Consider the following 27962-nt stretch of genomic DNA (forward strand, 5'->3'; position numbering starts at 1 on the left):
ACCCACATGACCATGTCACCTGGAGCTAAAACTAGAGAGGGAAGTGGCATCGGTCACCCTCTGTGTATTGGGCCCAGTGCTCAAGTAAATCTGCACCACACCCCTTAGGTGAGAGAACCACACAGCTTTGACCGCTAAGCCAGCATTTATGAAAAGACACACCCAAGCGTGCCCACTTCCCTTGATGTCCAGCCCCATGCACAGGGCAGGAAACAAAAATGCATATCCCTGCCCAAGCAGCGGAATTCCTTCCCCTGCTAGATGCCCAGACTCTTGGCCTCGGCCAGTCCTCCTAGTCCAGACCCCCTCTCAACCCTGAAACCGAGACCAGAGGATTGTTTGTCTCTATTTACTCATAGTTAACCAAAGCATGTATTTGCAGCTTATCCACTTTCAAATGCAGTAAATACAGCAACCAATCTCCCACCCCATGAATATTTCATTTTGGAGATTACTGCATAATATTGTATTTGGATATTATGGGGTGGGACATCACATTAAATTGCAAGACGGTGCTATTCTCCCACATAATGGAACTCGAAATTAAAAGGCTGGTCTGTGGACAGAAAAGTTTTGCATGTCCTCACACTGTATTTCATTTCTTCCTCTCTCTGGGTTAGTAGTCTTGGTTACCATGTAAGTTCTGATGGAAGTTATCTAAAACTTGAAGTCTTAAGCATGGTTAAATGTCTGCGATTGGACATTATTCTATAATAGCATCAGCTGGAGCTGAGGTAGGATTTTTCTTTTACTAAACTCAGGGGCTTCCTTTAAGGACTCGTTTTAGAGCTGAGTTTTGTGGTCAGTGAATGGGACAGTAAGCATATTGAAAACCTCCAACAGGTTACTCCCAGAGAGAACATGGCTTTGCGACCAGCTTGGATTTTACGCTTGGAAACACGTGTTGGGGAAAGAACAAGACCACCATCTTTGGATACCTGGGTCTTTTGGTTGGCTTGTGTCCTCAGAGCAGTCATCGGCCTTCTCTGGGTCCCAAGTTTCTGGCTGAATTCCTGCCCCCACACCCTCTTCCTAGGTAGAACAGAGTGACTTAGAGAGTGTCGCAACTGGAAAATGCCCAAGAGTGACCCAACCCGTGGTTATTATGTGTGGTGGCCCATGAGCTGGATTCAGGCTAGGGCTCTGTTTTATTTAGCCAGAAATACCTTTTTTTTTTTTTTTTTAAAGAATTTGAGTGCTTTTTAAAAAAGAAAAAATGCTTTCTCTCCTTTGTTGACTGTGCCTCCCCTGTGGCCCTACACTCAGTCTGCCTCAGATGCTTCCATTATCACTCTGACCCCTGCAGGTATTTTAGGCTGCAGTTGAGACCTAGCCCAACTTTGTCATTTTACCAAAGGGGAAGCCAGACTCAAGACCATCGCTTCCCAGAGTCGCTCAGCTGATTACTGGTAGAGCCACACCTCAGCATAGGTGAAAAGCACTTCTCAACAGAATTCAGTGTGTTTGCCATCATCAACACTATTATGACACTGTCGTCATTTCTGTTAAGAATTCAGTGTTTTACATCATCATGCTCAGCGAGTGGCCAGTGTCTGGGGCAGGTCCCCCACTTGTGCAGAGAAAGTGCTGGGGCTTGGATTTATTAGTGAGGGTTCACAGGGATCCCTCCAGGGGCTGTCAGTGGATTTGGGGAGGCCCAGCTGGAGGGATTCTCTGTAGAGTTCAGCATGTCCAGCACAGTGCGACTGTCTCAGCTCTTGGACCCCTGCCACGTGGCATCACGATAGATCTTTCTGAGGGGCGCCTGGGTGGCTCAGTTGGTTGTTAGCTCTTGATTTCGGCTCTGGCCGTGATCTCAGGGTCGTGGGATCAGGCCCTGCACTGGGATCCTTGCTCAGCATGGAGTCTGCTTGGGATTGTCTCTCTCTCCCCCTCCCCTGCTCCTCCCCCTACTTGCTTGCACTCTCTCTCTCTCTCAAAGAAATAAGATGGGGCTTTAAAAAAAAAAAAAATAGACCTTTCCTGAGTTACTGCCTTGCACTATCCTAGGAACTGTGAGGAAGGCAGAAAGGAGGAATCCAAGGTCAGTGCTAATGAGAGCAGAGTCTACCTGGGGGGAGACTGGTAACTCCCATCTGAAGACAGGATGAGGTCTGCCACGGAGGTGCAAAGGCCTGTAGACATGTGACAAGGGATGCGGACTGGCTTAGTGGAAGAGAAGTCTTAGTGTGCCACAGCCTGGCTGCCTGCTCTCTGGGGCCTGACAACATCATATCCATCCTGGTAGTGATAAAAGTTTAAATTGTTCAGGAATGTATTAGGACTTTTTCAACTTCAAGTGACAGAATCCCATCTTCACGTGCCCTAAGCACATTACTGATGAGTCTGGTGGTGAGTCACGCATAGTGGATCCCGGATCTCAAGCCAAGTCGCTAAGACTTAATCCCTCTCTCTCTCCCCGCTCCTCTGCTCCTACTCCTCCCTCCCCTATTTCACTCTCCCTCTCCCCCTCTTTCCTTCCCACTCCCTGTTTCTGTATTACTTCCACTGACAAACAGCTTTATACTCATGGTGACAGGATGGCTGCCAGCAGCGCTAGACTGACATTCTCCCAGCAAAAATGCCATCCTCCTTCCTGGTAGATCCAGCAAAAATCCAGGAGCCCGATGTCAGACTTACCTTGAGTTCCTCACCCATCTCTGACCAGTTACGGCAGCTGGGCAGATGGAGAGCCCTCACTGACCAGCCTGGTCATGTCACCACCCCTGGTGCTGGGCATGGGGCACCAATCCAGGCCAGCCAAGAGTCGGAGATAGGTGACTGTCTGAGGAACGACCAAGATGTGCCTCCCAGAAAACTGAGGAGTGGATGCTGGATAGATAAACCTCAGGATGATTAGCCTTGAAAACATTACGTTGGGGGAGGAAGGCAAATACAAACAGGCCGCATATCGTCGGCCTCACTCTCTGTGATGTGTCCAGCATAAGTAAACCCATGAATGCAGAAAGCAGATCGGTGGTTTCCAGAAGGCAGAGGGATGGGGACAGTGACTGCTTATGGGTATAGGGTCTCCTTGCGTGGTGGGTGGGGGGTGTGTGTGCTGAAATATTTTGAAACTACATACCCCAGCATCATGAACGTACAAATGCCATGGAATTGTACACATTAAAATGGTTGATCTTCTGTTGTATGAGCTGGAGAAGCAGCGAACTCCCTGGGTCAGGAGAACTCTCGGGAGCAGGCTCCCAGAATGATAACCTAGCCTTTGAGGAGCAGGAACATCCTTCCTTCTGGTCCGTCCCGCCCCACGCGAGGCCAGCACAGTAGGTGTGCAGTTCCCCAGTAAAGCAGAGGAACTGAGGGTTCATGCCAGAAAGCTTGGTTCTAGTTCTGCCCATGCTCCCAACACCTCTGGCCTTACCAGCCCTTTGATCTTTGGTTTCTGCATCTACAAAATAGGAAGTACCAGTTCTGCTCTGCCTGCAAATCCCAAATACACGCGCGCACACACACACACACAGAGTCTAGAGTAGGAGTTACTACTCTGGGGTTCATGGAGAGAATTCAAGAGTTCATAACGTCAGCTGGAAGAGAATTATCTTGGTTTTCACTAAACTCTAATTAAAATCCAGCTAAATAGAGGTAACACACCACAACAGCATTAGTAGTAGCCATTAGGAGTCACAGATTTTCATACCACATTAGGGTCGTGCATATACCTCTAAGTGTCACTTACGCTCACCCCTTCTGCAAAATTACGGTAGTTATTAGATCCACCGTGAGATTGTGTTATCTCATGTGCTCAAAAAAGAAATACACGTGGTTATCATAAATGCAGTTTGTTTTTTTTTTTTTTAAAGATTTTTATTTATCTATTTGACAGAAAGATCACAAGTAAGCAGAGAGAGGGGGGGAAGCAGGCTCCCCGCTGAGCAGAGAGCCCGATGCGGGGCTCGATCCCAGGACCCTGAGATCATGACCCGAGGTGAAGGCAGAGGCTTTAACCCACTGAGCCACCCAGGCGCCCCAAATGCAGTGTTTTTTAAAAATCTTCTGTGATCCTGTATTTAATGTGTGAATCCAAAGCACACAAATTAGTGGATTGTAACTTTGGCGTTTGTCAAAGAGACTTGTAATCCTGCCTGTTTTGAGGTGTGCCTTGAAGAGCATGATTCCGAGCTGAACAGCCAGAGGCTGTGATCACCCAACTGCCCAGGCATTCGCGGCACGAAAAGTTGATTTCCAAAAGTTCTGCAAAGGCGGAAGCAGTTGGTCATCGCACTGTTCTTGTACTGCGCAAATCCCCTGAACGTTCTAAGCCTTGGGGTCCTCAGCTGTAAAATGGGCATAATGGCAGCGCCCGCCTCATAGGGGTATAGTGACCTGTCTCACTTCAGAAGAGCAGGGGAGAAGCTATATACAGACTCGATCCCTGGCATACAGTACATATTGGGCACAAATGCCCAATATATGCATTTATTGTCCTGATTGTGCTATTTCATTTGGATTCTGTGCACCTTTGGGCTGAAGGGCGACTCTGTCTTTCCCAGGTTCATCCGAAAGCAGGGTCTGGACCGGCTCTTCCTGGAGTGTGACGCCCACATGTGGCGTCTGGGGGACCGGCGAATCCCAGAGGGCATTGCTGTGGATGGAGGCTCCGATTGGTTCCTGCTGAACCGGAAGTTTGTGGAGTACGTGACCTTCTCCACAGACGATCTGGTGACCAAGATGAAGCAGTTTTACTCCTACACCCTGCTTCCTGCTGAGGTGAGTTGTGTAGGGGAAAAGTCCCTGAGCAGGGTGGGGGCTGGCTCTAGCCTTTGGAGCAACACGGAAGCTGAATTTTGGCGGAAGGTTTGGCAGAGCCAAGCTGGGTCCGGTACGTAGTCCTCCAAACAGCCAGATGAAGGTGGAGAACTAGTCCTTGCTGTCATAGCAGGTCCCCGGTCCCCCTCCGGTCTGCAGGGTGGGTGTGTGGAATACACAGACTCACGACACCGCCACCAGCAGTTCCATGGCATCTTTGTGCAAAGTAGAAAGGGCAGTCCTTCCTTAAGACACTTGGGTCCCATTCGTCGTAAAAATCATCATGATATACTGATTTTGTTAGAACAGGACACTTCACTGCCACTTTCCACAAAACTTTTGTTGAAAGAAAGAAAGGAAGAAAGAAAGACAGAAAGAAGGAAAGAAAGAAAAGAAAGAAAGAAATCTCTCATACTTACCATGTTGATGGTGCCCCACTAGGGTTGTGCGGTATGTGGCCTGCGCAACTGTATGTGCTGGATTTTTCAGGACATACCCACATCACCTTTTGACAGATCCTCCATCGTCATCAATCCTATAATACCCACTTTTTCAACATGAAGAATACCTTTTCTAATTTTGAGTATTTGTCTGTCATTCCCTGACAGATAGACGGTACTGTTGGCCTCTTCATTCACAAATGGAAATTCCAGTGATTCTAAAGACAGAAAACCAGGGCTTCTGCTGGACCTGCACTAGCCCTCATACTGACAGCCATTGGGACGCAGCATTTCCTGATGACTTTTAGAAGCATTTGAAAAGCTCCAGGGAGCCTGTCACCACTTTTCAGACTCAGTGCGGGGAAGGTGTCTTAGTTCAAACTGCTATAATGAAGTACCACAGAGTAGGTGGCTTATACACAACAAGAATTTACTTCTCACAGTTCTGAAGGCTGTAAGTCTGAGGTCAGGGTATGAGAATGGTCGGTTTCTAGGGAGGGCCCTGTTCTGGGCGGCAGACTGCTACCGGCTGTTCATATGCCCCAAGGGACGAGGGAGCTCTCTGGGGCCCCTTTTATCTGGGCATGAAGTCCCATTCATGAGGTTTCCACCCTTCTGGTCTAATCACCTCCCAGAGACTATCACATCATGGGGCTGGGATTTCAACCCATGGGTCTCGGACGAGCCAGAACCAGGCAGTCCATTGCAGAAGCCCAGTCGCACAGGGTTGCAGACCATTCTGAAACAGTCCCCAGCTCCATCCAGAAGTAGTGGGGACCCAGTTCTGAAATGGCGCCACTGACAGGCCAGCAGCCTTCTTCTCAGACCTGCTCTGACCTCCGGTTCGCTCCATCCCATTTTCTGACTTCAGAAAACTCCAGAGCTGGTTGCACGTCTCTTGAGCCCGTGACACCTCGCATGAATGGTCTACTACCATTTCCTCCGGGTGGTGCTCCAGGTTCAGGCTGCGTTCTAGGCCAGACGAGACAACATTTGATGGTTCCCACATCCCTCACCAACATCTGGGGCAGTGCCAAGCTGGTAGGGCTGACCGCCCACATCACTCCAGAGGGATGATGAGCTTGTCATCACTAGGCCCAGGTTTACTATTTCCGCACACACATTCGGTAATCAGCTTTTAATCCTATTTCCACGAAAATCACCTCTTCTCTCAATGCCGATAGGCCTCCTCATCCTTATCTCGCAGGGAATTTCCGTATCATTATGAAAGGACACAGGGCAATCGGTAATTGGGACTTTTCCCCCACCGCTTGATGGATAATATGTGCCTCTGTGGATTGTAGACAATTCAAGCTTAAAATCCAGGTTCATAGGCATATGTCATTTAGCAGCACAGAAAGGGAGGCTGGAGGGGTGCGTGGAACCTCGATTTGCCCATCCACCCATTGAGAAGAGGACCGTGTGGGGCTCTGGTTGTTTTAATCAAGATGCGCATCCCGATGCTGGCTCTCTCCGTCACAGCCCCGCCCCGGCATAGGAGCACTTCATACCCCAGCATCCCTGCTGTGCCCTCTTTCTCCCAGACCACCACCAGGAAACCACTTTAGAATAAATCTAAAGGCTGAGCCATAAATTTGTCACAGGCAGGACTCGTATCCCCAACAGCTTCCCTGAGGTAGCAGAGATCAGGGCGAATGTATCTGCCTCATATCTGGGGTTGTTATAAAATAGTGTCCAACTAGAAGTCTGTCTGCCTGCCTGTCTGTCTGTCTGTTCTGTCTCTCTCTGTCTCTCTCAGAGGCTATAACCATGTTTCTCGTCTCTGGTCTCTTTCTCCACTCTCAGTGTTGCTTCTTTCTTAGATTCTTAGGAGAGATAGGCCAAGATACTTAGGGTTAGCAGAGACCCGTGGAGCTGGTTCAGCACCATGGACAGCAAGCAGCCCTGGCCCGCCCCGCCCTGTGCTGGAAAGCAGGAGGGGTGCCTGGGACACCTTTCAGCCCTGGGACTGCTACACCCGTGAATCTGGCTTCCCTTACCCAGGGGTGAAATTCCAGAGCATCAGTCTTTGTTCTCAATATCTCTCAGACTGGAGTCCCTTTGGTGTCAGACCTGTCTGTTTGCAAAGCACGAGCCCTATTGGCCCAGGATTTTCTAGAAAACTGTCACATGTTTCCTGTGGTTCCCATGTGTAGACATGACCGGAGGGACTTTCCTCTCTGCCAGGCAGACAGAAGATGTCCTGAATGATAAGAACATCTTGAAATCAGATTGTAGACTGCTGGGGAAAAGAGAGTTTAGAGAAACCACCTGGAGCATTGGTCTCCCAAAGCAGACTTCAGCCGCTCTTGACCAAACATCCCATGTGCCCTGGTCGGACCAGGTGGTGGCTACACCATTTGCAGAGATGACCGAGGAGCCTCCCGAGAGAGTCCCTGTACAGTCCCGTGGTGCTGGGGAGGGAGGCCGGAGGAGGCCTCAGGCCGGTTCCTTCCCTCTCTCCCTTGCAGTCCTTCTTCCACACGGTCCTGGAGAACAGCCCCCACTGTGACACGATGGTGGACAACAACCTGCGCATCACCAACTGGAACCGGAAGCTGGGCTGCAAGTGCCAGTACAAGCACATCGTGGACTGGTGCGGCTGTTCGCCCAACGACTTCAAGCCGCAGGACTTCCACCGCTTCCAGGTGAGCCCTCAGCCCTGCCCCCACACCTCTTGGCCAGTGTTGGCGGTCATCCGAGGCCTGGCTGGTGTGGCATCTTGTGCCGTGGTGTCCGGCCCTGGCTGCTGGCAGTAACGGTGACGGCCAGAGCAGGGCTCGCCATTCGTCGCCCCCCACCCCCCCGTGCTGGAGCAGCTGTAAGCATTTGGCCTGTATTGATGCGTGAACCCCACCCACCCACCATCAAGCTTAGATGGGTACATAGAGACAGTGTTATTATTTATCTGTTTTAGAGATGGAGAAACTGAGGGACAGAAGGGTCAAAAAACTTGTTTGAGGTCATGCAGGCAATGGATGTTTCCATGTCCATTTCTCTGTGCTGCCTTTCAGTTGGTCCCCTGAAATACAAAGTTCAGTGTGCCGGGGGCAGAGCTTCTCCTCCTCAGCGCTCTTAACATGGCGGCTGGGTTGGTGTCTGCCACAGGGGGCACCGTCCTGTGCCTCGCTGCGTGGTCAGCGTCCTTGGTTCTGGCCACTTGATCTGGTAGCACGCTCCAGTTGTGATGACCAGAAGTGGCTTCAGACATTGCCACATGTCCCCTGGAGGCAAACTCACCCCCAGTTAAGAACTGCTAGTCTCTGGTAAAGTCTGAGAATTTTTATTTTTATTTTAAACAGGTTAGACTCTAGAAAATTCTGATGAGCAGCCAAATTTGGAAACCACCTTGCTCTGTGGACCTAAAGGAGGAAGAGGAGGTAGAAGCGTTAGTGCTATCTCAGTGTCTCTGTGTGGCCTGGCCATTTACGGTTTTGGGGAGAGCAGAGGGCAAGGGGTGGTCAGTGTTTCACCTTCCATGAGCCTCGAGGATGTCTTGGTCCCCAGACTTGTTGGGGATGGCAGCCTCTCTCCATCCCGTGGGAGTGCCCCTCCTGCACCCTGGTAGGCCAGCACCCTGAGGCTCTCCCTCCTCTTCCCCTCCACCATGCCCTCACCCCTGCTGCGGAGAGCACAGAGAGGCAGCCCCAGAATGGTTAGACACATCGCTCTGAGGTCACAAGACCCACCATGTGGAGACGGCATGCTTCTTCCCCAAGCACTAGCCCAGAGGGCGGCAGGGAGCCACAGGGCAGGTCGAGAAGCCAGGCTGAGGTGCCCCCACCGACTCAGTCCGGCAAGTAACAGAACCCTCCAGGGGAGGGCACGGGCTGCCCAGATGGAGCTTCTTGTCTCTGAGCCTCGCTTCTCTCCTGGGCATGTGGTCCGCAGACCATCCGCCTCAGCCTCACCAAGGAGCTTGTTAGAAGTACAGGATCTCTGCCCCCCACCCCAAGTGCTCGGTCAGAATCTGCATATAAATAAGATTCTCCAAGTGACTGGGAGGCTCCTTATATTAGAGAAGCACAGGGTAGGAGTCTCTTCTGTCCCCAGGCTGTGTGCCAGACACTCTGTGGGCGTTGGCTTCCCTGGGGTAGGCAACATCCCCATTGTGAAGGTGGGAAAACTGAGGCACACAGGGGCAAACTTTCTTGTCCTTCAACACACAGTGGAGTGGTAGGGCTGGGGGTCCCTCCCAGGTGCTTCCAGCTGCAGCCCTGGGCTTTTCCCCCAGATCCCATGGCCACCCTGGTTCTGTGCCTACACAGGTGCAGAGCACACAGCAGGTGTCCTCTCGTTATTCAGTTTCCCTCCAGGTGCCCATCTGACGTCTCGCACCCCATCAGCGGTTGCTGCCATAAGTATTTCTTTAGGCCTATTTTTGATGGCAGATTAAGAGCTACCCATGGACCTCCTCAAACCCGTGTTAATTTAGGTATGAACTTGGGTGACATTTTGTGCCTTTGTCTATGCAGAAAGGATCTGCTGAGCAGAAAGAGTGTGGCAGGGGAAGTATTTGACCTATTCAAAAGGCAAAAAGGAAAAAAAAAAAGATTCCTGGTTTTGTAGAGAACCAGTTGTTGCCCTTGAGGCAAAGAACCTTCATCATTTAGAGCAAGCAGGCGGGTGGTTCTGGAGAGCATTGCCTCCGGGCTGGGCTGCCTTTGCCTTTAGCCCCAAGCCTCCTGGGGACATCGTGGTCTCTGGTACAAAGACGGGCCAACACAGAGACCTCGCACGTGCTCCCGTGCTCCCAGCTCTTTCTTTCCCGGTAAACAAAGATCCAGAATATCCCTCCACATCTAGATGCAAGAAACTGCTGCTTGTAAGGAACTCAGAGTTCTTGTTCGAAGAAGAGTGGTAAATATAGACATGTACCCTTTTAGGAGATCCAGCTGTGAATAATCACTAGCAGAGAACAGAGGCTGCCTGGCCCCTGAGTCCACTTCTCTGCCCCCAGAACACGAAACCCCTTGGCGGAGGCTTCAGGTGGTAGTGACAGTAGATCCTAATAGCAGATGACCCTGTGCGCCAGACTCTATGCTAAGTACCTCTGTGATGATTCCCATTTCAGTGATGAGGAAGCTGAGGCCGTGGGTGATTTCCCGAAAGACCTCTATACCTAGAAAGTAGCAGAGTAAGGATGTGAACCCAAGTGGTCTCTTTCAGCGCTGCTGCAAGGGAACTGAATTCTGACCCTCCACCACGGAGAGAGCCAGAATATTATTAAATATTATCCACAGGCCACCATAGGGTTCATAAAGCAGGAAGGCGAGGACATGTTCAGCATAATACCAAGGATGTTTGTTTACTCAGCAGCTCAGTCCTGGGATAAGGCAGTAGAAAGAGATGGGGCTTGAGTCATCAGATCTGGTTTGAATCCTGCGCATGTGTGAGTTTGTATCCGTCACTTCCCCTTTCTGTTTCTTTATACGTAAAATGGGGTCATGAGGCCTGCTTCGCAGAGCTGATGGAAGAGTGCGAGGTGGTGACATGACGCAGGGTGACGGGCTCTGCAGAGAGTGTGTGCTCGGTGGTCTTTATGGTCATTAGTGCTGTTAGTAATCCACTGCAGGGAAAACAGTGCCAGACCCCGCTTAAGGTCAGTAAATTCCTCAAGGGAGGGGCTGTGCTTTCATTGTTTCCAAAGCCCTGGAACGGGGATCTGCAAGCTACAGCCACTGGGCCAAATCCTGCTTTTGTTAAGTGAAGGGTTTTGGGAAGCAGCAACACCCAGTTCATTTGCCTCTGCTGCATTCACTCTGCCTGCTTCATAGGACAACAGCCTACCCAGTAGCTGCAAAGCTGGAAATAATTATTATGTGACCCTTGGTGGGTCCCCACCCAGGCCTGAGTATAAGAGCTGGTAGATAACAGGGCACCTAGTGTTTTATTTCTTTATCCTCAACACTGATCTTAATCCCAGCTTGGCCATTCCCTTGCTGTGTGACCTTAGATAAGTCCCTTGCCCTCTTTGGGCCTCTCTTTCCTTGAAAACTTGGTTTACCTAAGTGGTCTTCATGATCACCTGGGAAACTTTTTTGGTTACAGATTCCTAAACCTCATTTCCAGAGATGTTGACTCCATAGGTCTTGGGGAAGGACTCCAGAATCCGAATTTTCTTTTTCTTCAGAGTGGGAGGTGGGGGAGGACCAGAGGGAGATTGAGAGAGAAACTTGTAAGCAGGTTCCTTGTGCAGTGCAGAGCCCAACGCAGGGCTCGATCTCACGACCCTGAGACCATGACCTGAGCCAAAATCAAGAGTCTGATACTTAACCCACTGAGCCCCCCAAGTGCCCCCAGAATCTGGATTTTTTTTTTTTAAAGCTATTCAGTTGGTGGTGGTGTGCAGCCCTGGTTCCGGTGTCACTTACATTTCTTCAAACCTCAGCAAACGAATCCCCCCCAAAACCTGTTAAGAATGTAGATTCTTAAGCGCCCCTTGCAGACACTCCAACCAGTACATATGGGACGTTCCTTATGAGTCTCTAAATCAGCAGCAATGCCCATGAGGCAACAGGGAGTGGTGGGGACTGAGGTGAGCGGAAGCGTCCGTGCCCATCTACAGGGGCGGCTACCCCTCAGCTTCAGCCCGTCGTTCCTGTCTAGGAACATGGGCCTGGGGTTGCCAGGTCTATTTCTGCTTAAATGGAAGCCAGAAGTTGTTTCTGTGAACTCTGGTACCTTTTAACTGTTGCCAGCTAATTCAATTTTCAAACACTCTGCTGGACAACTGAAATATATCTGTGGGCTGTACTTGCCCTGGACCTCCAGCTAAATGATTTCTGAGATCTATCTCCACTCTAAACATCCAGGAGGTCATTTATTTAATGGGCATTTAAATGACGCTGACTGTGTGCCCACCACTGCTTTAAGTGCTCTACAAACATTAATTCACTCAGTCCCATCAAACCTCTCCTTATCTCCATGTTACGGACGAGGACCCTGAGGACAGAGATTAGTAAGCGTCAGAACTGGGATTTGGGTCCGAACAGGCCGGCGGCAGAGAGCCCTGCTCCTAAAACCCCAGCTTGCTGACGGCACTCTTTATTCCCCGCCCCGGAGCACAGCAGACAGCCAGGCCGACCTTCTTTGCCCGAAAATTTGAAGCCGTGGTGAATCAGGAAATCATCGGGCAGCTGGACTATTACCTGTACGGGAACTACCCCGCGGGCACCCCAGGCCTCCGCTCCTACTGGGAGAACGTGTACGACGAGCCAGACGGCACCCACAGCCTGAGCGACGTGGCGCTTACCTTGTATCACGCCTTCGCCCGCCTGGGCCTCCGACGGGCCGAGTCGTCGCTGCACGTGTCGGGGGAGAGCAGCTGCCGGTGAGCCCGTGGGGGTGGCGAGGGGGCAGGGGAAGGGCAGGATGGGCAGGCTCTGGGGTGCAGGAGGGGCTCACAGCACGGGAAGGAGGGCGCCAGGGCGAAGGAGGCGGGTAGTAGCGCACTTCTCCCTGTCTTCCGTGACCTAAAAAGCATCCGAACCGTCCCAGTGGTCCGAGCTCCAGTCCGTCCACTCTAAGCCATGGTCCCACGACTACCCGTGCAGAACACCAGGGTCTCCCGTTTACCTGACTGTGTCCTGGCGGTGCACGCGTTCTTCATGCTAAGTCTGTGTATCTGAGAAGGAAGCTTTCTGTCCCCATTAATTAGTCGTGTTGCCTTAGATGGATGGGAACCATGAAAATACAGACCTTTGGTTTCTTTAATTTTTCTTACAGAGAATGTCAAATATATACGAAATAGTAGTAGTAGTAGTACCCTCAACACCCAGTTCTAGCGATTTCTAGCTCCAGGCCCACTTAGCCCTCCTCCCAGATCAGTTTGGAGGAAGCAAAGCCCAGACGGCCTCTCATCTGAGCCACGAGTATTTTAATACATATCTCTGAAAAATAAAGGCTCCTTTCTAAAACACAGCCATACTGTGGTTGGCAAACCTAAAAATATAACCAGAAACATTGTTAAAATGCAGACCTATTATTTAAGACGTTCCGGGATCCCTTAGAGTCCTCTCACCCCCAACTAGCGGGTACCAGCTGACACTTTAAGAGTGTCCTAGAATGCACAGAAAGGAGAGGGGGACGTAGGACAGCAGTCCACCATCACCCTCCACCCCGCCTTCCCTAAGCCAGCCAGCGAGCCCTTATCATCTTGTGTCCTTTTTCTTCCCTACAGCAGTATGCACTGCGGATATTTACATAATGCAGTAAGAATTTGAGTCCTTTTTTTTTTTTCGTTATAACATTAGCCCCCTTTCCCCAGGCCGCTCTGCAGCTTCCCTAATGATAATGAGCCTCTTCCATGCCTGCAAGGATTCCGCTGCGTAGAAATTCCAGAGTTTGCCTAATCCAGTCCTTCCCTGTTGCATTGTCAGTAATGGACCATTGTAAACAATGCTCTGATGATGATCTTTGTGCAGAAGCCTCTTTCTTTTCCTTTCCTTCTCCTGATTATTTCCTTAGGATGGATTCCCAGAAGCGCCTCTAATCACTCTCCTCCTCTTGTTTTCCGTTCTCCTCTTTCAACAGCAAAGAGAAAACCCGTTTTGTTTTGTTTTGTTTGTTTTTTGACACACTCTGTCTACACGGAGGTCTCCCCTGGTGTCCCTCCTTGCCCTCCTCTTCCCTCTTCTGGGGAGTGGACAGAGAAGAAAGAGGAACCATTTTGTTCCCTAAAAGCCTGAGAACACGGCAAAGTGTCCATCTGGTGTCCAGTGCGTAGTCAGCCGGGCTGTGGGGCTACGGCAAGCCGGCTTCCACTCCTTCCGTCCTCCGGGCCTCGGACTTCTCCTCCTCTCCCGGCAGGTTCTAGTCTGGTTTGAAGGGAGACCAGGGCGAGTTAAGAAGCCAGGACTGTACTTTACTACCTGTTGACCTTGGACAAGCCATTAACCTCTCCGTGCCTCGTTCCCTCATCTGTAAGATGGGCCAGTATTAATAAGCCTAATTGCATACGGTGGTGTGGGTTTTAACAGAGACCGTCTTCAAACACTGCCGTATGAGTTACGTGTTACTGTTAGTGTCATCCCTGTGTTAACAGTGTTTTACATGCTAAGTGCTCAGTAAGTGCGCATGTCCCTGTGGATGTCTCCGTTGTGTTACCGTGAAGTTGTCACAAGCAGTCAACAGTGAGCCGGGTTTGGGAACTGCACGCTCCCTGACCGTGGTGTGAACTGATCCTCACTGTCCCTGTTTCCCCCTTGCTCTGCAGGGTCTCTGTGCAGCCCACCCTTCCCACTCGTTAAAGGTCAGCTCCAGTGCCAAATCCTCTGGGAAGCTCCTGGGGCTCCCCCTCCCAAGCTGAAAGGAGCTCAGACTTCCTCCAGCACTCCACATGGCGGATAGCTGCAGTGCCCAGGGGTCAAGGTCATCCACGAGTGTCCTTTCCCTTCTGCTAGTCAGGGACAGAATCATGGCCCGCAGAGCGCCCGCGTGCATCGCTGTAGGTAAACGTGCCCCACGCTTGGGAGGTGAATGTTGTTTCACGAACAGTTGTAGTCCCGACTTTACAGAATTTATAAGGTAAATGACCATATATATGAAATTCCAAAGACACCCCAATTTATTTAGGGTTGTTGAAAATTTCTTCTGGTATTGTTTTGGGATTAAACAAGCATCAAGTTGCCTGGGGCCTAGAAGCCTTTGGCTTCTACCTCATTTTTCATTATAATAGAACCATTGTGCCTTGCTGTGGGCAAAGCCGGTATATTTATGGATATGTGCCTGCAAATAAATCAGGACAAAAGGACCCTTATCCCAAAACGCAAAAGAGTGAATTCCTGCCCCTGGGGTGTCTGGGGAGATAGCAAGGGAAAACTTTACTTCGAGAAGGAGTCTCACTTCCTCGGGGCATTTCATACAAATTGTCTTTCCAGTCTATAGTATAACCTTTCGTAAAAATAATGTTTATTGATTTTTTTCTCATTATAAAAATGGCAGACTGAGAGAACCAAAAAGAAAAAAAAAAAAAAAAACAAACTTTGCTTTTAAGCCACCATCCAGAGATAAGGCTGTCCGTGTTTTAATACAGGGGCTCAAAGTCCTCAGATGCTGTCCCGGGCCAGGCAGGCAGCAGGGCTCACCCCTGCAGGGTGGGATGACTGGGCCAGTCTGGAGGCCCCATGGGCCCTGGTTCTGAGCTCCAGCACATTCTTGCTCTAAGGGAATTAGAGACTTGAAGCTGCCAACGGGTCTCCTGACTTTTCAAGAGAAATTAGAAGTCCAGATTTTGGGGTGAATCTGAGTTTTTCAGTGCCCACCTTATCTAGACACCTTTGGGCCAAGTGGATGCATCTGTGGCAGCCTCTAGGTTACACTGTATTGTGGCGAATTAATTAAAACCACCTCTGGATTTCATTGTAATGGCTTAAGTGCTGTATCCGGTCAAGAGGAGGTATCAGAGGACTTTGCATTCAGTCCTGGGTGACCTGTGCCCTACGTGCACTTTAGAAGCAAAAGGTCCAAGAGGAAATCCTTCTAGATTTTCACGCAGTCAGCATGTATTGATTGAGCATCTACCACGTGTCAGGCTCTGTTAGGCACTGGGTGCTCAGCCGAGACCCAGACAGAGCAGGCCTCTGAGTTCAAGGCTTTCCTGTTCTAGTATAAAGACAGGACCTAAGCACATGTAAGGAAAAACAAAAGATTGGTAAGAGTGAAGGCTTTGCCGAGGATGAAGGTAAAGCCACCCGATAGCAGTGAGTCAGTGACGTAAGATTCAGTGGTCAAGGAAGAACTCTCTTGGGACAGTGACATTGATGCAGAATGGTAATACACAGCCAGGCACGCAACGGAAAAGGAGAAGAGCATCCCCAGCAAGGAGAATATCCTGTACAAAGGCCCTGAGGTAGAAATGAGCTTTTAGCATGTTCAAGAATCCAAAAGAAAATCCATGTGGGCTGGGAGGTAGGAGTTTGGGGCAAAGTGAACCAAAACAAGGCTAGAGGAAGAGGCAGGACTTTGTAGACAGGTGGGGCGTTTAGATTTTACCACAAGTGTTAAGCAAACCGCTTGTGGTATTCAAGCAGTGGACAGTGGATGTGGCTACTAGGAACAGGTGACAGCAGACAATGTAGGCGGGGACAAGTAAGGAAGGTCCTAGAAAGGTCCAGGTGAGGCACGATGGTAGCTTGGACCAGGATTGTGGCGGTGCCTGAGGAGAGGAAAGGATGGAGGCAGGTGGGGACAACAGATTTCTTGACAGAAAAAGTAAGGGAAAGCAAGCCACCAGGGACTAACTCCTGGACTTCCAGAGTGCTTGACTTTGGCTCATTTACTTGACCTCTCAGCAGCTCCCAACGCAACTGACCACTCCCTTCCGGAACCTCTTTCTTGTTTTGACTCCCATGACAAGCTCTCCTGCTTTTCATCCCCTGTCCCTTTCAGCCAGCGAGACTTGGGGTGTCAAAGGCATGTATCCTAATGAGCTACGTGTGTGTGCGTGCGTGTGTGTGTGTCTCAGATGGGCAGTAATTTTTAAGGATCAGACCCAATGCTGTTGGTGAGGACACTGGGAGCATGACTCAGTACATTTCTGATAAAGGTGGACAGCAGACGTGAGAACCTGTCGGAGGGAGAGAAGAGACGTCCTCCAAAATAGTTTTCTTCAAAGATGTTTAGTGGATTGTTTAGAAAAGCCAAAGAACATTGTTAAGCATCCAGTGATGAACTTGCTCTGTGAAATACGGCATGGCACACACTGGGGCGGGGTGTGCGCACACTCACCAAAATCATGTTTTCAGAGACTTTTGAAAGGCACGCGATAATGCTCGGGGAATACTGTGAAGAAAAAGCAGGATATAACCAGGGATATAATCATGATCCCAAACGTGTAAGATTTATGCAAATATATGCATACAAAATCGGGCTGAATTTGCATAGAAAATCAGGCTGAGAGGAGATCCATCACTGTGGCATCACTGGCCACCACTGTCCCTTCCTAGTACCTGGCACCAGAGGATCGATAAATATCCGTGAGCGGACATCCCCTAGGGGAAGAAGCATCAGAAGTAATAATTTTCACTTCTTTATTGTGCTCTTGTACAGTCAGCAGGTTTACATTGATAATCACCAGGAAGTCGTCGTGTGATGGGATCTGAGCTACCCAGGGAGCAGCTTTTGGGGATGGTGCAAAGGCCCGTGGTCAGCGCTGGAGGAAAACGGGGCCTGCGCGGGGCTGGGGGTCAGCAGGCGGTGCGCGTGGGGCTGTGAGCCTGTGCACTGCAGGCCCCGCCCCCGGGCTCACGGGAGACTGTGTGTTCCAGGTACTACCCGATGGGCCACCCAGCGTCCGTCCACCTCTACTTCCTTGCGGACCGCTTCCAGGGCTTTTTGATCAAGCATCACGCTACTAATCTGGCTGTGAGCAAACTGGAGACCCTGGAGACGTGGGTGATGCCGAAGAAGGTCTTCAAGATCGCAAGCCCGCCCAGCGACTTTGGGAGGCTCCAGTTTTCCGAGGTGGGACGGCCGACACCGGCGCACTTCCATGGTCTTTTCCAGCGGCCCTGCTGGGTTCCATTGGCCAGTCTGATGCTTGGCGAGGGAGGGGGAGGGGGAGGGGAACCAGAAGATAGCACGCCCTGCACCTAGGGAGGCTCCTCCAGCCATGGGCACGGGCACCGGCATCTTAAATGGGGCCAGGGGAGAGCGACACAGGGTGGCCAGTGTCTGCGGACCCAGTTGACCTGGGTCCTTTTTTACAGTAGAATCTGTACTCGTCATTTTTCATCCTGGCCAGTGACCCCTCCTCAGCCTGTGTTAGTCATAGATGAGAACAGACCAGTTTCCTAACAAAGTGATGGCATTAGTCCCCTTGTACAGATTGGAGAACTGAGGCCTCCAGAGGGCCAGGGACTTTTTGAGATCATAGCTAGGAAGTGGAAGAGCTCAAATGGAGCCCAGTCTCTCTGGCCACAAACCACATGCTTCCTGGTGCCTCTGTCTCCCCAGGTGCTAGCACCGGGCTTTATTCAGATCAGTCAACTAAATGAATGAGAGGACGGATGGTCCGGCCAGGTGGCCAGTGGACAGACAGACCAGCCAGTGCACAGATCCCTGGGATGGAAGTGTAGTTCTTTTTTTAGCCCAGCACCACCCTTGTCACACCAGCCCCCTGCAGACCTGGTCTCGAGGTCTCTTGGCAGGTGCTGTTCCGGCTGCCTAAAACACTTCCCTTCCTGTGTCCACATGGGCAGCTTTTTTTGGTATTTTCTGAGCTAAATCCAAATGGTGCCCCCTCCGAGCAGCCCTCCCTGCCCACCCATGTATGCCCCCAGAGCTCCAGTCTCCACTTGGCACCTGTCTTGTCATTTTTCGCAGCATTTGCCATGCAGAATCGTCTTGTTGACTTCTCTTACCACTTGTCAGCTGTCCTCCAAAAGCGGAGCGACCGTTGTCCCTCTTGGTCACCGGTGCATCCCCTGCATATGGCATCTGGAGATGCCACATACGATTTCCGAATGGCACGCACACTGTGGGGGGGGGGGGGGCGCGATGCTGCAGGAAGAGAAGCCGGTCCAGCTTGAGGAGGGGTGGCTCCTACGGAACTCCAGCACCCGACTCCTGCCTTCCCCATCTCAGCCAGCAGTGGGAGGGGGTGATTGGTCCCCGGAGTGCAGCATTCCCCGTGAGTGTGGCTGCTGGGTTAGGGACGTGCAATCAGTGTGGTTTTAGAACACGGAGTATCCTGAACGGCTAGGAGTGGGGTTGGAGGGGAGAACTGTTTCACCCGCTTATGCAGTCCGTGCTAGTCCCTTCCCAGCTGCCCATGGCTCCAGCTGGCCCAGCTCTGCCCTATGGAGTGGGGTTTCTTGTGAAGCCGCCATTTTCAATTTTCAATGAAGGATCCAAGTGGATTGGCGGGATCCAAGGCGCCATGGGAGCTGCCTCCATGAATGACCAGTGTCAGGGGCAGTCAGCAGCCCCGTTGGATTCTGCGCTGGGGCCCCAGGCGGCCAGTTGAAGACATTAACGTCCCATTAACGAGATGGATGCCGGGTGGCTGGGCGCTCCCTGTTGATCAGCCAGCTGTTGGGTCATGGGGCACTTCTGGCAGTGACAGATGAGGGTGGCCACTCTGTGGCTCGTGATTTGTGAGGGTTCCTACTGTGGGGTTGGCAACTTTGATGTGAGAACCGTCCAGGTCTCTGGCAGAGGTACCAGCAGGCATGTAGCCCCGAATTTTGTACTTCGCATTTTTTTCTGAAGTCCTAGTAGTTTTTTAAGGACAAACACTGTCACATCAGACAAGAGGTAAGGGAAGAACCACAGGGGATCCCTCGTGGTGGCGTGGCCCAGGGGCCTGGCTTTGAGCAGGTGGCCAGTGTCACTGAGTGGTCAGATGGATTTCTCCATCCCACGGGAGTCCCATGCTAGTGGCTTGCAGGAAAGATGTTCACGATGTACTGGGAGCAGGAGAGGTCATGGTGAACTACACAGTCCAGGCTCTTGTTGCCATAGAATTGTAGTTCAGGTGGGGCAGTCAGCCTGTGAATGAGCAAATACATGAACAAAAGCATTTGAGCTAATGGCAAGTATTTTAAAGAACATCAAACTTCATTCCTGTCTTTGCTGGGGGTTGAAGAGGCCAATGGGGACTACTTTCAATGGGATGATTCATTTGGGAAGCTGTAAAAGAGCCGGTGACAGGGAGAGCTGGGGCAGTCTGAGAGAAGAGAGCGAGAAGAGCATGTGCAAAGGCCCCGAGGCTCTGGGAAGCATCTGGGCACACGCAAGGAGCAGCAAGGCCTGTGTGGCTGGAGCATACTGAGAGGGAAGGCAGTGGAAAAGCAGTCTAAGGGAATGGTACAGATTGTGAGCGAGCTTGAAGGCCCAGGAGAAAAGCTCAGGTTGTATTTTCAACACAGTGAGAGACTTTTAGTGGGTTTGAAGTTGGGGAGCAACGTGGTGACCTTGAACATGGTCATGATGTGATTAGTGATCATTGTGTAGTAAGTGGCTGTGGACTTGCAGTGAGTCTGTGAGAAGATCTCAAAGCCCCAGAGGGTGTGACAGCATCTGGGCCCCCCCACCTCAGGCAGCCCCAGCCCTGCTCGCGCTTGGGGGTGGCAGTGAGCCTTCCGCTCACTCTCCTAGTATTGGAAATGAGATCCAGCTCCTCTGCTCCCAGCTGCTCTACCCAGCTTCCACCTGGGCTGTCTCGCTTTTAGAGCTCAGACCTCAGAGAATTGCCAAGGATACTGTTGCCAAGTGTCCTCCCCTAACTAGTCACAAAGCCCTTCTTTAAGAAAGAGCCCTCGTTTTGTGACCATTCCTCCACTTGTTAGTATCTGTGGGAAGCCACTGTGTGCAGGGGATGTCCACAGGGGATGGACCTTGGGCACAGGGATGTCCATGTGCTCAGCCCCTAATCGTTCATGACGCGTCTAGCGGGTGGGTGGACAGACGGACAGATGGAAGGAGAGACTGAGCACCCGCCACGTGCTCAGCGTGCTTTAGGCGTTAGAGATACTAGAGATCCAGGGGTCAACCAGCCAGATGCAGTCCCTCTCCTCATGGAGTGGACCGTCCTGAGCGAAGGAAAGGGACAGCATAAATTCAGAGGTGTAATATCGCGCACAGAAGAGCCCGCCGTGGGCGAATCCTCAGAGAAGCACCTCCATGGTGCCTGTAACCGGGGAAGGCTCCCGAGCGGACGCAACACCTTGGCTGAGCTCTGCCCGAGGAGCAGGAGCTGGCCGGGAGGAGGGTGGGAAAAGGAAGATTGTCCCAGCCCAAAGGCCAGGAACTAACGGAGGGTCAGAGACGAGAGCGCACCGCCCGCACAGACGCGCCGGAGCAGGGGTGAGTGGAGAGGAGGAGGAAGGGTTGAGATGAAGCGGGACCGAAAGGGACCGGACCTCCCAGGATGAGGTGACAGAGACCAGGCTTGAGAATCCTGAGGTGCTGAAGAGGGTTGCAGGTAGGGAAGGGACGGGACTGGGTGGTCTCAGCGACCTCGCCAAGACTCAGAGGCCGTGGCTGGAATCCTGCTCACGCCTGCGTGCGTTTCTTCGCTCAGTCCTGTCCGGTCCCTTCCTGCCGTGAGGGCGCCGGCCCCAGGGGGCCCCTGCGGAAACGTTCACGCAGTCCCTGCCTCGGCCCCCTCCCTGGGACAGCTGCTGCGTCCCCGTCTGAAAGCGGTTGTCTAAAGACAGACCATGGGGCCCCGGGGGACAGCAGGCGCCCGGCTCATTGGCGTCAGATGAACAAGAGGTTGACACGAGAGAGTGGGTGAGAACACAGCCTCTGGGGGCCCCTCACCGGCCATGGCAGGGGACCTACGTGCTCTGAGCCTCGGTGTTCTCATCTGTGACGTGAGGACGATGACGGGGTCCCCTTCGCGGAGCTGAGCGAGTCACGTGGGCCGGTGCCTCGAAGCGCTGGGCGCTGTGCCAGCCCCACGGTAAGCGCGGGGTGACCGCGGGCCCCAGAGAAAGAACGGACACGGGAGTTCACAGCAGGAACGGAGCGTCAGCCACCCCCGCTGGCTCCGTACAGAGGCCCCGTACCCCGACCTGCGCACACACACCTGAGAGGCTGGTCGTGGAGGGACCACGGGAACAGGCGAGCCTTCGAGTGTGTTCGTCATCAGCTGCCCGTGTGCCCGCGTGTGCTGGGTCTTCAGAAACACTGAATGAAACCTCCTGGGCGACCAGACCCCTCGTGTAAACTGGTTGGAAGGGGTGGCAGAGCTCAGTATCGGGGCTCGGAGTGGTCCGATCGTTTTCTGTCGAGTCTTTCACTCGCTGATTCCACGGATACGGAGCCCTGCTGTGTGCCAGGCATCGTGCTAGGCACCCGCAAAGCTCCGTGACGCCAGCCGTGGGGGCACTGAGTGGTGAGAGGACAACTCACAAGGTCTTCCTGGCTCCTGGCCGGACGTACACTGCAGACAAGCCACGAGCAGACTCCCAGCAAGTCAGAGACATGCACGCCGGCCGGCAGGAAGGATGGCTCGTACGGGTACCCCCCACCCCGAGGTCTAGCTCTGAGTGCTGTAGGGAGGGCACAACTAGGAATTCCTAGGAAAGCCATGTGGACTCCTGCCCATGATAGGAGGGGCAGAGGGAGCCTCGTAGTTCAGAACATCACACAAAATGCCGGTACCCGAAGGCTGCTCACTAGCTGTACCTGCCGGCCTGCCAGCCAGCATTCGTTCGTTCATTCGGAGCATGTGGTAGGTTTTCTTTCTGAAGCACTAACCCTGTGTCAGGCCCACAAGCCCTAAGGGTTAATGAATGGACCACAGGCCTTGTAATCCCCCAGACCAGGTCCTAATCCCAGATCTTCTGCTTACTAGTGCATGCAGTCTTGGGCAGGTGACTTCTGGGAGCCTCAGTTTCTTCATCTGTAAAATGGGTGTATGCCGTGTTACAAGCAGGATTTGAGGTCTCTCCAGGACCCGTGAATTGAGGTCTCGCTCTCGTTTCAGGTCGGCACTGACTGGGATGCCAAGGAGCGGCTCTTCCGCAACTTTGGGGGTCTCCTGGGCCCATGGACGAGCCCGTAGGCATGCAGAAATGGGGGAAGGGCCCCAACGTCACCGTGACTGTCATCTGGGTGGACCCTGTCAACATCATCGCAGCCACCTATGACATCCTGATTGAATCCACTGCCGAGTTCACCCACTACAAGCCCCCTTTGAACTTGCCCCTGAGGCCTGGGGTCTGGACAGTGAAAATTCTTCACCACTGGGTGCCAGTCGCAGAGACCAAATTCCTCGTTGCTCCGCTGACCTTCTCCAACAGGCAGCCTATCAAACCAGGTGAGTACTCCCGGCATCTCTGCGGGGGAGATATTCCATCCTGGGGGTCCCTGGGGTCCTCCTCCTCAGGGTTGTGCTGCTCACATGCGGGGCACAGAGGCTGCCTCGGAGAACAGTGCTCTCCACTCTGTTACGTCCCCCTGCCTGTTTGCATAGAGGACCTTCTCGTTTTCCACTTGTACGCTGAGGTGATGTCATCTTTTAGATATCTGATTATGACCTGCTCTCCCACTGGACTTCCAGAAAGTCCTGGTCATATTTAAGACAAGAAGGGAAACTTACCCAGGCAGATACTGAGTGAAACTCAGTATCTTACTTTTTAAAAAATAGTAATTAAAGTAGGAGCCACACACGTTCATTGACAGACCGTTCATGGTTTCCTTGGGACCAAAATGACAGCGCTGAGGAATTGTGACACAGATTGCATGGCCCACAAATCCAAAAATATTATCTGGCCCTTTGTAAAAAAAAAAAAGATTGCCAACTCCTGCTACAAAGGAGAGAGAGAAAAAAGAACATAAATGGCCCCCACACACATAAAAGGCTGCTCAGCCTCATGAATAATGAGAGAAATGCAAATGGAAAGCAAAAAGAGGTCCCTCTTCACACTACCGCTGAGAAATGTTCCGAGGTTGGACAGTATCATACGGCAGAAGGCCGGAGGACAGCTGTCCGTCTCCTGCTGGCGGGGACGCAGAGTGATAAAGCAGGTTTGGAAAATGGCTTAGCACAGCCCCCGTGCCACACAGAAGTCCCAGGGCTCCGTGGATGCCCCCACGGACCTGTAGACCTGTGCAGACCTAGAGCAGAATTGTTCCTAATGGCACCAAACCAGGAGCGGCCCCGATGCCCTCGTTCAGACGGCTGAACGCTGGTGAGGTCTGTCCAGACAGTGGAGCTCGGCATGGCCGGGAACACCAGCGCCGCTCGGCTCCACGCGCTGATTTGAGTGAGTCTCTACAGTGTGACGTTGAGGGGGGCAGGTCACCGGAGAAGTCGAAATGAGCGTGCGCATATTTAAAGTTCAGAAGCAGGCCAAGCCAGCAGTTCCTGACTCCAGGATTCTCGTGTTCGTAGAAACCCGTGAGGAAAAGAGCCGTTGGTGCGAAATCAGGGTGGTGTTTCCCGATGGGCAGGGAGGGCCGGGAGAGAGGCATGTCGGCGCCCACGGCCTTTTTCTCTTCTCACCTGAAGAGTTTACTTCTATTTTTCTGGGTCCTCCTCTGATCACTGGGAACGTCTTCCTCCCCACTTAGTCCTACCTCCCAGGGGAACCGCCGTCAAAACTTTGGTGTTCATCCTTCTAGTGGTTTCTGGAGCCTTTCAAAGCATAAACATGAACACACAAAATAAGTCACACACGGCTGATTTTTGAAAATGGAGTGAAACGTTCTGTCACGAAACTTGCTCTTTGGCCTTGTCGGAGTTCGTGTGTCTGAAGCTTACCTGTTTGTTCCTATTCGTTGGGTTAAGGACCCAGAATTCATCTGTCCCCCCATGAGCACACACAGCTTCTTCTGTTGGTGGTGGTGTTACGGACAACAGTGCAAAGATTTTCGAATCTCAGATTGTCTGTGCCCATTCAGATTCAGCCCTAAACAGTTTCCTAGAAACAGGATTTCTGGGTCTCTTGGTATTTGGAACTGTTTGTCTACATGTAACAGAAACCCAGAAGCCAAAAACACCTTACAGCCTCCATTAGGCAAAAAGAGTTCTGGGCTGGGTGCCATTTAGCTAGTGACACAAGGAGAGGGGGACAAAGACATGGGGAGGGGCTGCCTGGAATTGGTACAGAGGGTGGGGGGCAGGGGGGACGTGAACTCTGTTGGCCTCTGCTAAGTTTCTGGACTAAGCAAGCAGAAAGATACCTCGTGTTTTCTCAAGATGGAAGTCTGCTCCCCCTTCTCCCCTGGGAAAGAGCCAAAAGACAGCCCCTCCCGTACCAGCTGGGCCAGCCCTCAAGTGCTCTCCAGTGAGGTTCCCATCCTTAGCATCCCTGAGACTTCCCAAGCCAGACGCAGAGGAGAGGGATAGAAATAACCTTCCCCTCTTCGCTCCAGATACACCTGTCAGACGGAACAAAGGAGCCGTCCTCCACTCCAGGGGGGAGAAAACCCTGGGGCCATTCACAGGGTCCTGATTTTTCCAGTGTTTTTTCTCTCTCCTTGGAGTTTCTGAAGATGGCAAGGCTCTTCCTACCCCTGCCCAGGATGAGCCGGGGGTCATCTTACCCCACTGGGAGCAGCCCCCCTCCGCCGTCAGTGACTGTGTCTGTTAATGATGCTCCAGTGACAGGGAACATGAAGGTAGGAGCGATGCAATTTGTAAAATGATTCATCAAGAGTAATTTGCTATCGATGCGTCCCTGGTAATCTCAAGAAATCTGATGAGGTGGAATTGAGGAAAATTTAATTATAGAGGCGAGCATCACGGGCTGGTGCCATAATAGCATTTCCCACATTAACCTCACTTTTCATAAGGGTTTTCTGCATCAGCCACAATATTTGGTTCCCAGCGTTCCGATGCTTGTTAGCTGCTCTTTTCTCTTTGCGTGGCCAGCCTTCTGTGGCCTCGGGTAGCTCCCCACTTCCAGTTCTGCCGATGTGGAGGGTCTGAGAGGCTCTCTGATGGACGAGGCAGAACCTGCTCGAGAAGGAAGAGGTTCCGTCCTCAGACAGGCGGTCCGGGAGCTGCCCACACCCCTGCCAGCATCAGAGAGAGGCAGGCTGGGGCCAGGTTTAGAAAGCATGTTGTTCATTCCACTAGGGCGGGTGTATGGTCTTTCCTCCTCTTCCTCAAACCCCACTCAGGACCGCACACACTCGAAAACAGTGTGCGGATTATCGGAGCTGTCCTGGTTGCCCCCGAGGCGGACAGCCACCGTCCGGGGAACGGGAAGTGTTTCTGAACGCCACACTGTCCCACGAGCCTCGCTCTCTCACCCGAGCCAGAGCTGACCGGCTATGAAACCCAGGCTCATCCCGGATCGGTGGCCGGTAGGTTTTTACAATCTCTTCTTGTGTTTGGCAGTGAAAGAGGCAGTAGGAGGGAACTTCTCCACAACAGCTAGCTTTTTTCCATCAGCCCAGATGTGTGCACTTCCTGCTTCCCCCGTCAGCCCTAGGAAGTAGACTGGACTCGGCCGGTCCCGGGCTTAACCCCAGATCGGTCTGGCAAAATAGCCATCCGTTTCCCCATCTGCAAAATGGGTATCATAACGCCAGCGCCGTGGCTCTGTGCATGTACAGGGTTGCATACTAATGACACCAGCCGTAACAATTCTGGCTGTACTTCTCCAAGCATCAGTCTTGGCCGGGCGCCATCTGCGTGTGCGTGCAGGACAGGTCCCGTGCGGTCGTGCATAGTTTCGGGCACACGACGCCGTGACTCAGCAACTCCTCACACCCCAGCGCTCCTCGTGCGTGTGCTCCGAACGCCCGTCACCTCTCGCGCCCCTCCTGCCGCCACCTCTCCTCTGGCAACCACCAGTTCACTGCATCTAAGAGTCTGTTTCTTAAACACCACATGAGTGAGATCCTACGGTATTTGTCTTTGACTTAATTCCATTAGCATTAGCTCCTCTGTCGCGTTGATGTTAGATGCAAGGTCCCATTCTGGTTTGTACGGAGTCCTGTTACCCTGTACCTGTCCCACTGTCTACACCACATCTTCTTTACCCGCTCAGCTGTGAGGGACCCTTGGGCCGCCTCTGTAGCTGGCTGTTGTCAACAACATCGCAGTCAACCTCGGGGAGCGCACGTGTTCACGGGTTAGCGCGTCCACAGTCTCGGGGGAACACCCAGTAGCGGTGGCCGGAGCCTGGGGGCGCTCGTTCGGAACCACCCGAGGCCCCTGCACACCGTCTTCCACGGCGAGCTCGCGTCCCCACCAGCCATGTGCGAGGGTCCCCCTTGCTCTGCGTCCTTGCCAACACTGGTTGCTTCTTGTCTTTCGAATTCTTGCCGTTCTGGTCTGTGCGTCCCTGATGCTGAGTGACGGTGAGCGTCTTTCCGTGTGTCTGCTGGCCACCTGGATAGCTCCTGCCCACTTCTAGCTGGATTATTGGGGCTTTGTGTCGAGTGGTGGAGGTTAGCTTGGATACTAACGCCGGGCGCCACTGTAAGCACTTATTAGAAATCAGCACAGGGACCATCACTGAGCTCTGAGGTACTCGGTACTGCACTCCTCTGACGGTCCAGGAAAGCAGGCACCCGGCGTTGACATCCGAAGCCACACACCAGGGACATGAGCCCTGGGGACCCCGACCCAGGAGCCCCGGCAGCCGCCCACGGGCTCACACGGGAGGTGCTGCTCAGCAGAGCCGGTGGAGGTGCATCCACAGACCCAGACTCCAGCTTGGCTCCGACTCTCATTAGCTCTGTGATTTGCAGAAAGTCCTTTAATGAGGCTTTGCTTCTGCCCAGAATTCTGTTTGCCATGATCTGCTTGCGGCTTCCCCGGTCTCATTAACCAGCACTCAGCTCAGGAGGCACCTCTGCAAGGTCTCCCTTACCCCCTCACACAAAATAAACATCCTCGGTCCTCTCTGGCTCCAGGGGGGCAGCAAGCTTTTACTGTAAAGGGCCACACAGTAAAGCTTCCCTGCTTTGCGGGCCACACTCGGTCTCTGTCTCAAGGGCTTCGCAGCGCATTGGCGGCAGAACTGGCTGCAGACAGCAGGTCCGCCAAGAGGCACGGCTTGTGTCCCGGCGCTACTTGATTTACCGCACCCAGTGGGCCACCCTTGGCCCGAGGGCCGCAGCGTGCGCAGCCCTTGCGCTGAGCCCCCGCCCCGTGCAGTCCACCCGGGTTCCTGAGCACCGGGTACAACGACCTGCTCTAGGGCTCGTCCTCCGTCTCCCCGCGCAGGGCTGTAGTCTTACATCCGCTCACTCCAGGGGGTGGAGTGGGGCCTGGCCTGGCCTTGTAGCTTCGTCCAGTGAATGAAGGAATGCCTGGAAGAGGGAGTTTTAGCAAGTATG

The 27962-nt window shown here is 52.5% G+C and overlaps 1 protein-coding gene across 1 annotated transcript in view; it reads left to right on the top strand.

The window, feature by feature from the left end:
- XYLT1 (xylosyltransferase 1) overlaps positions 1–27962 on the top strand; it is a 304182-nt gene that overhangs the window by 270165 nt on the left and 6055 nt on the right. The window contains 6 exon segments of the mRNA XM_047713155.1: positions 4492–4728; positions 7679–7855; positions 12278–12540; positions 17477–17672; positions 22648–22699; positions 22702–22980. Coding sequence (XP_047569111.1) covers positions 4492–4728; positions 7679–7855; positions 12278–12540; positions 17477–17672; positions 22648–22699; positions 22702–22980 — 1204 coding nt within the window.

Source organism: Lutra lutra, chromosome 18, assembly GCF_902655055.1.
Source record: "Lutra lutra chromosome 18, mLutLut1.2, whole genome shotgun sequence".
Lineage (NCBI taxonomy): Eukaryota > Metazoa > Chordata > Mammalia > Carnivora > Mustelidae > Lutra > Lutra lutra.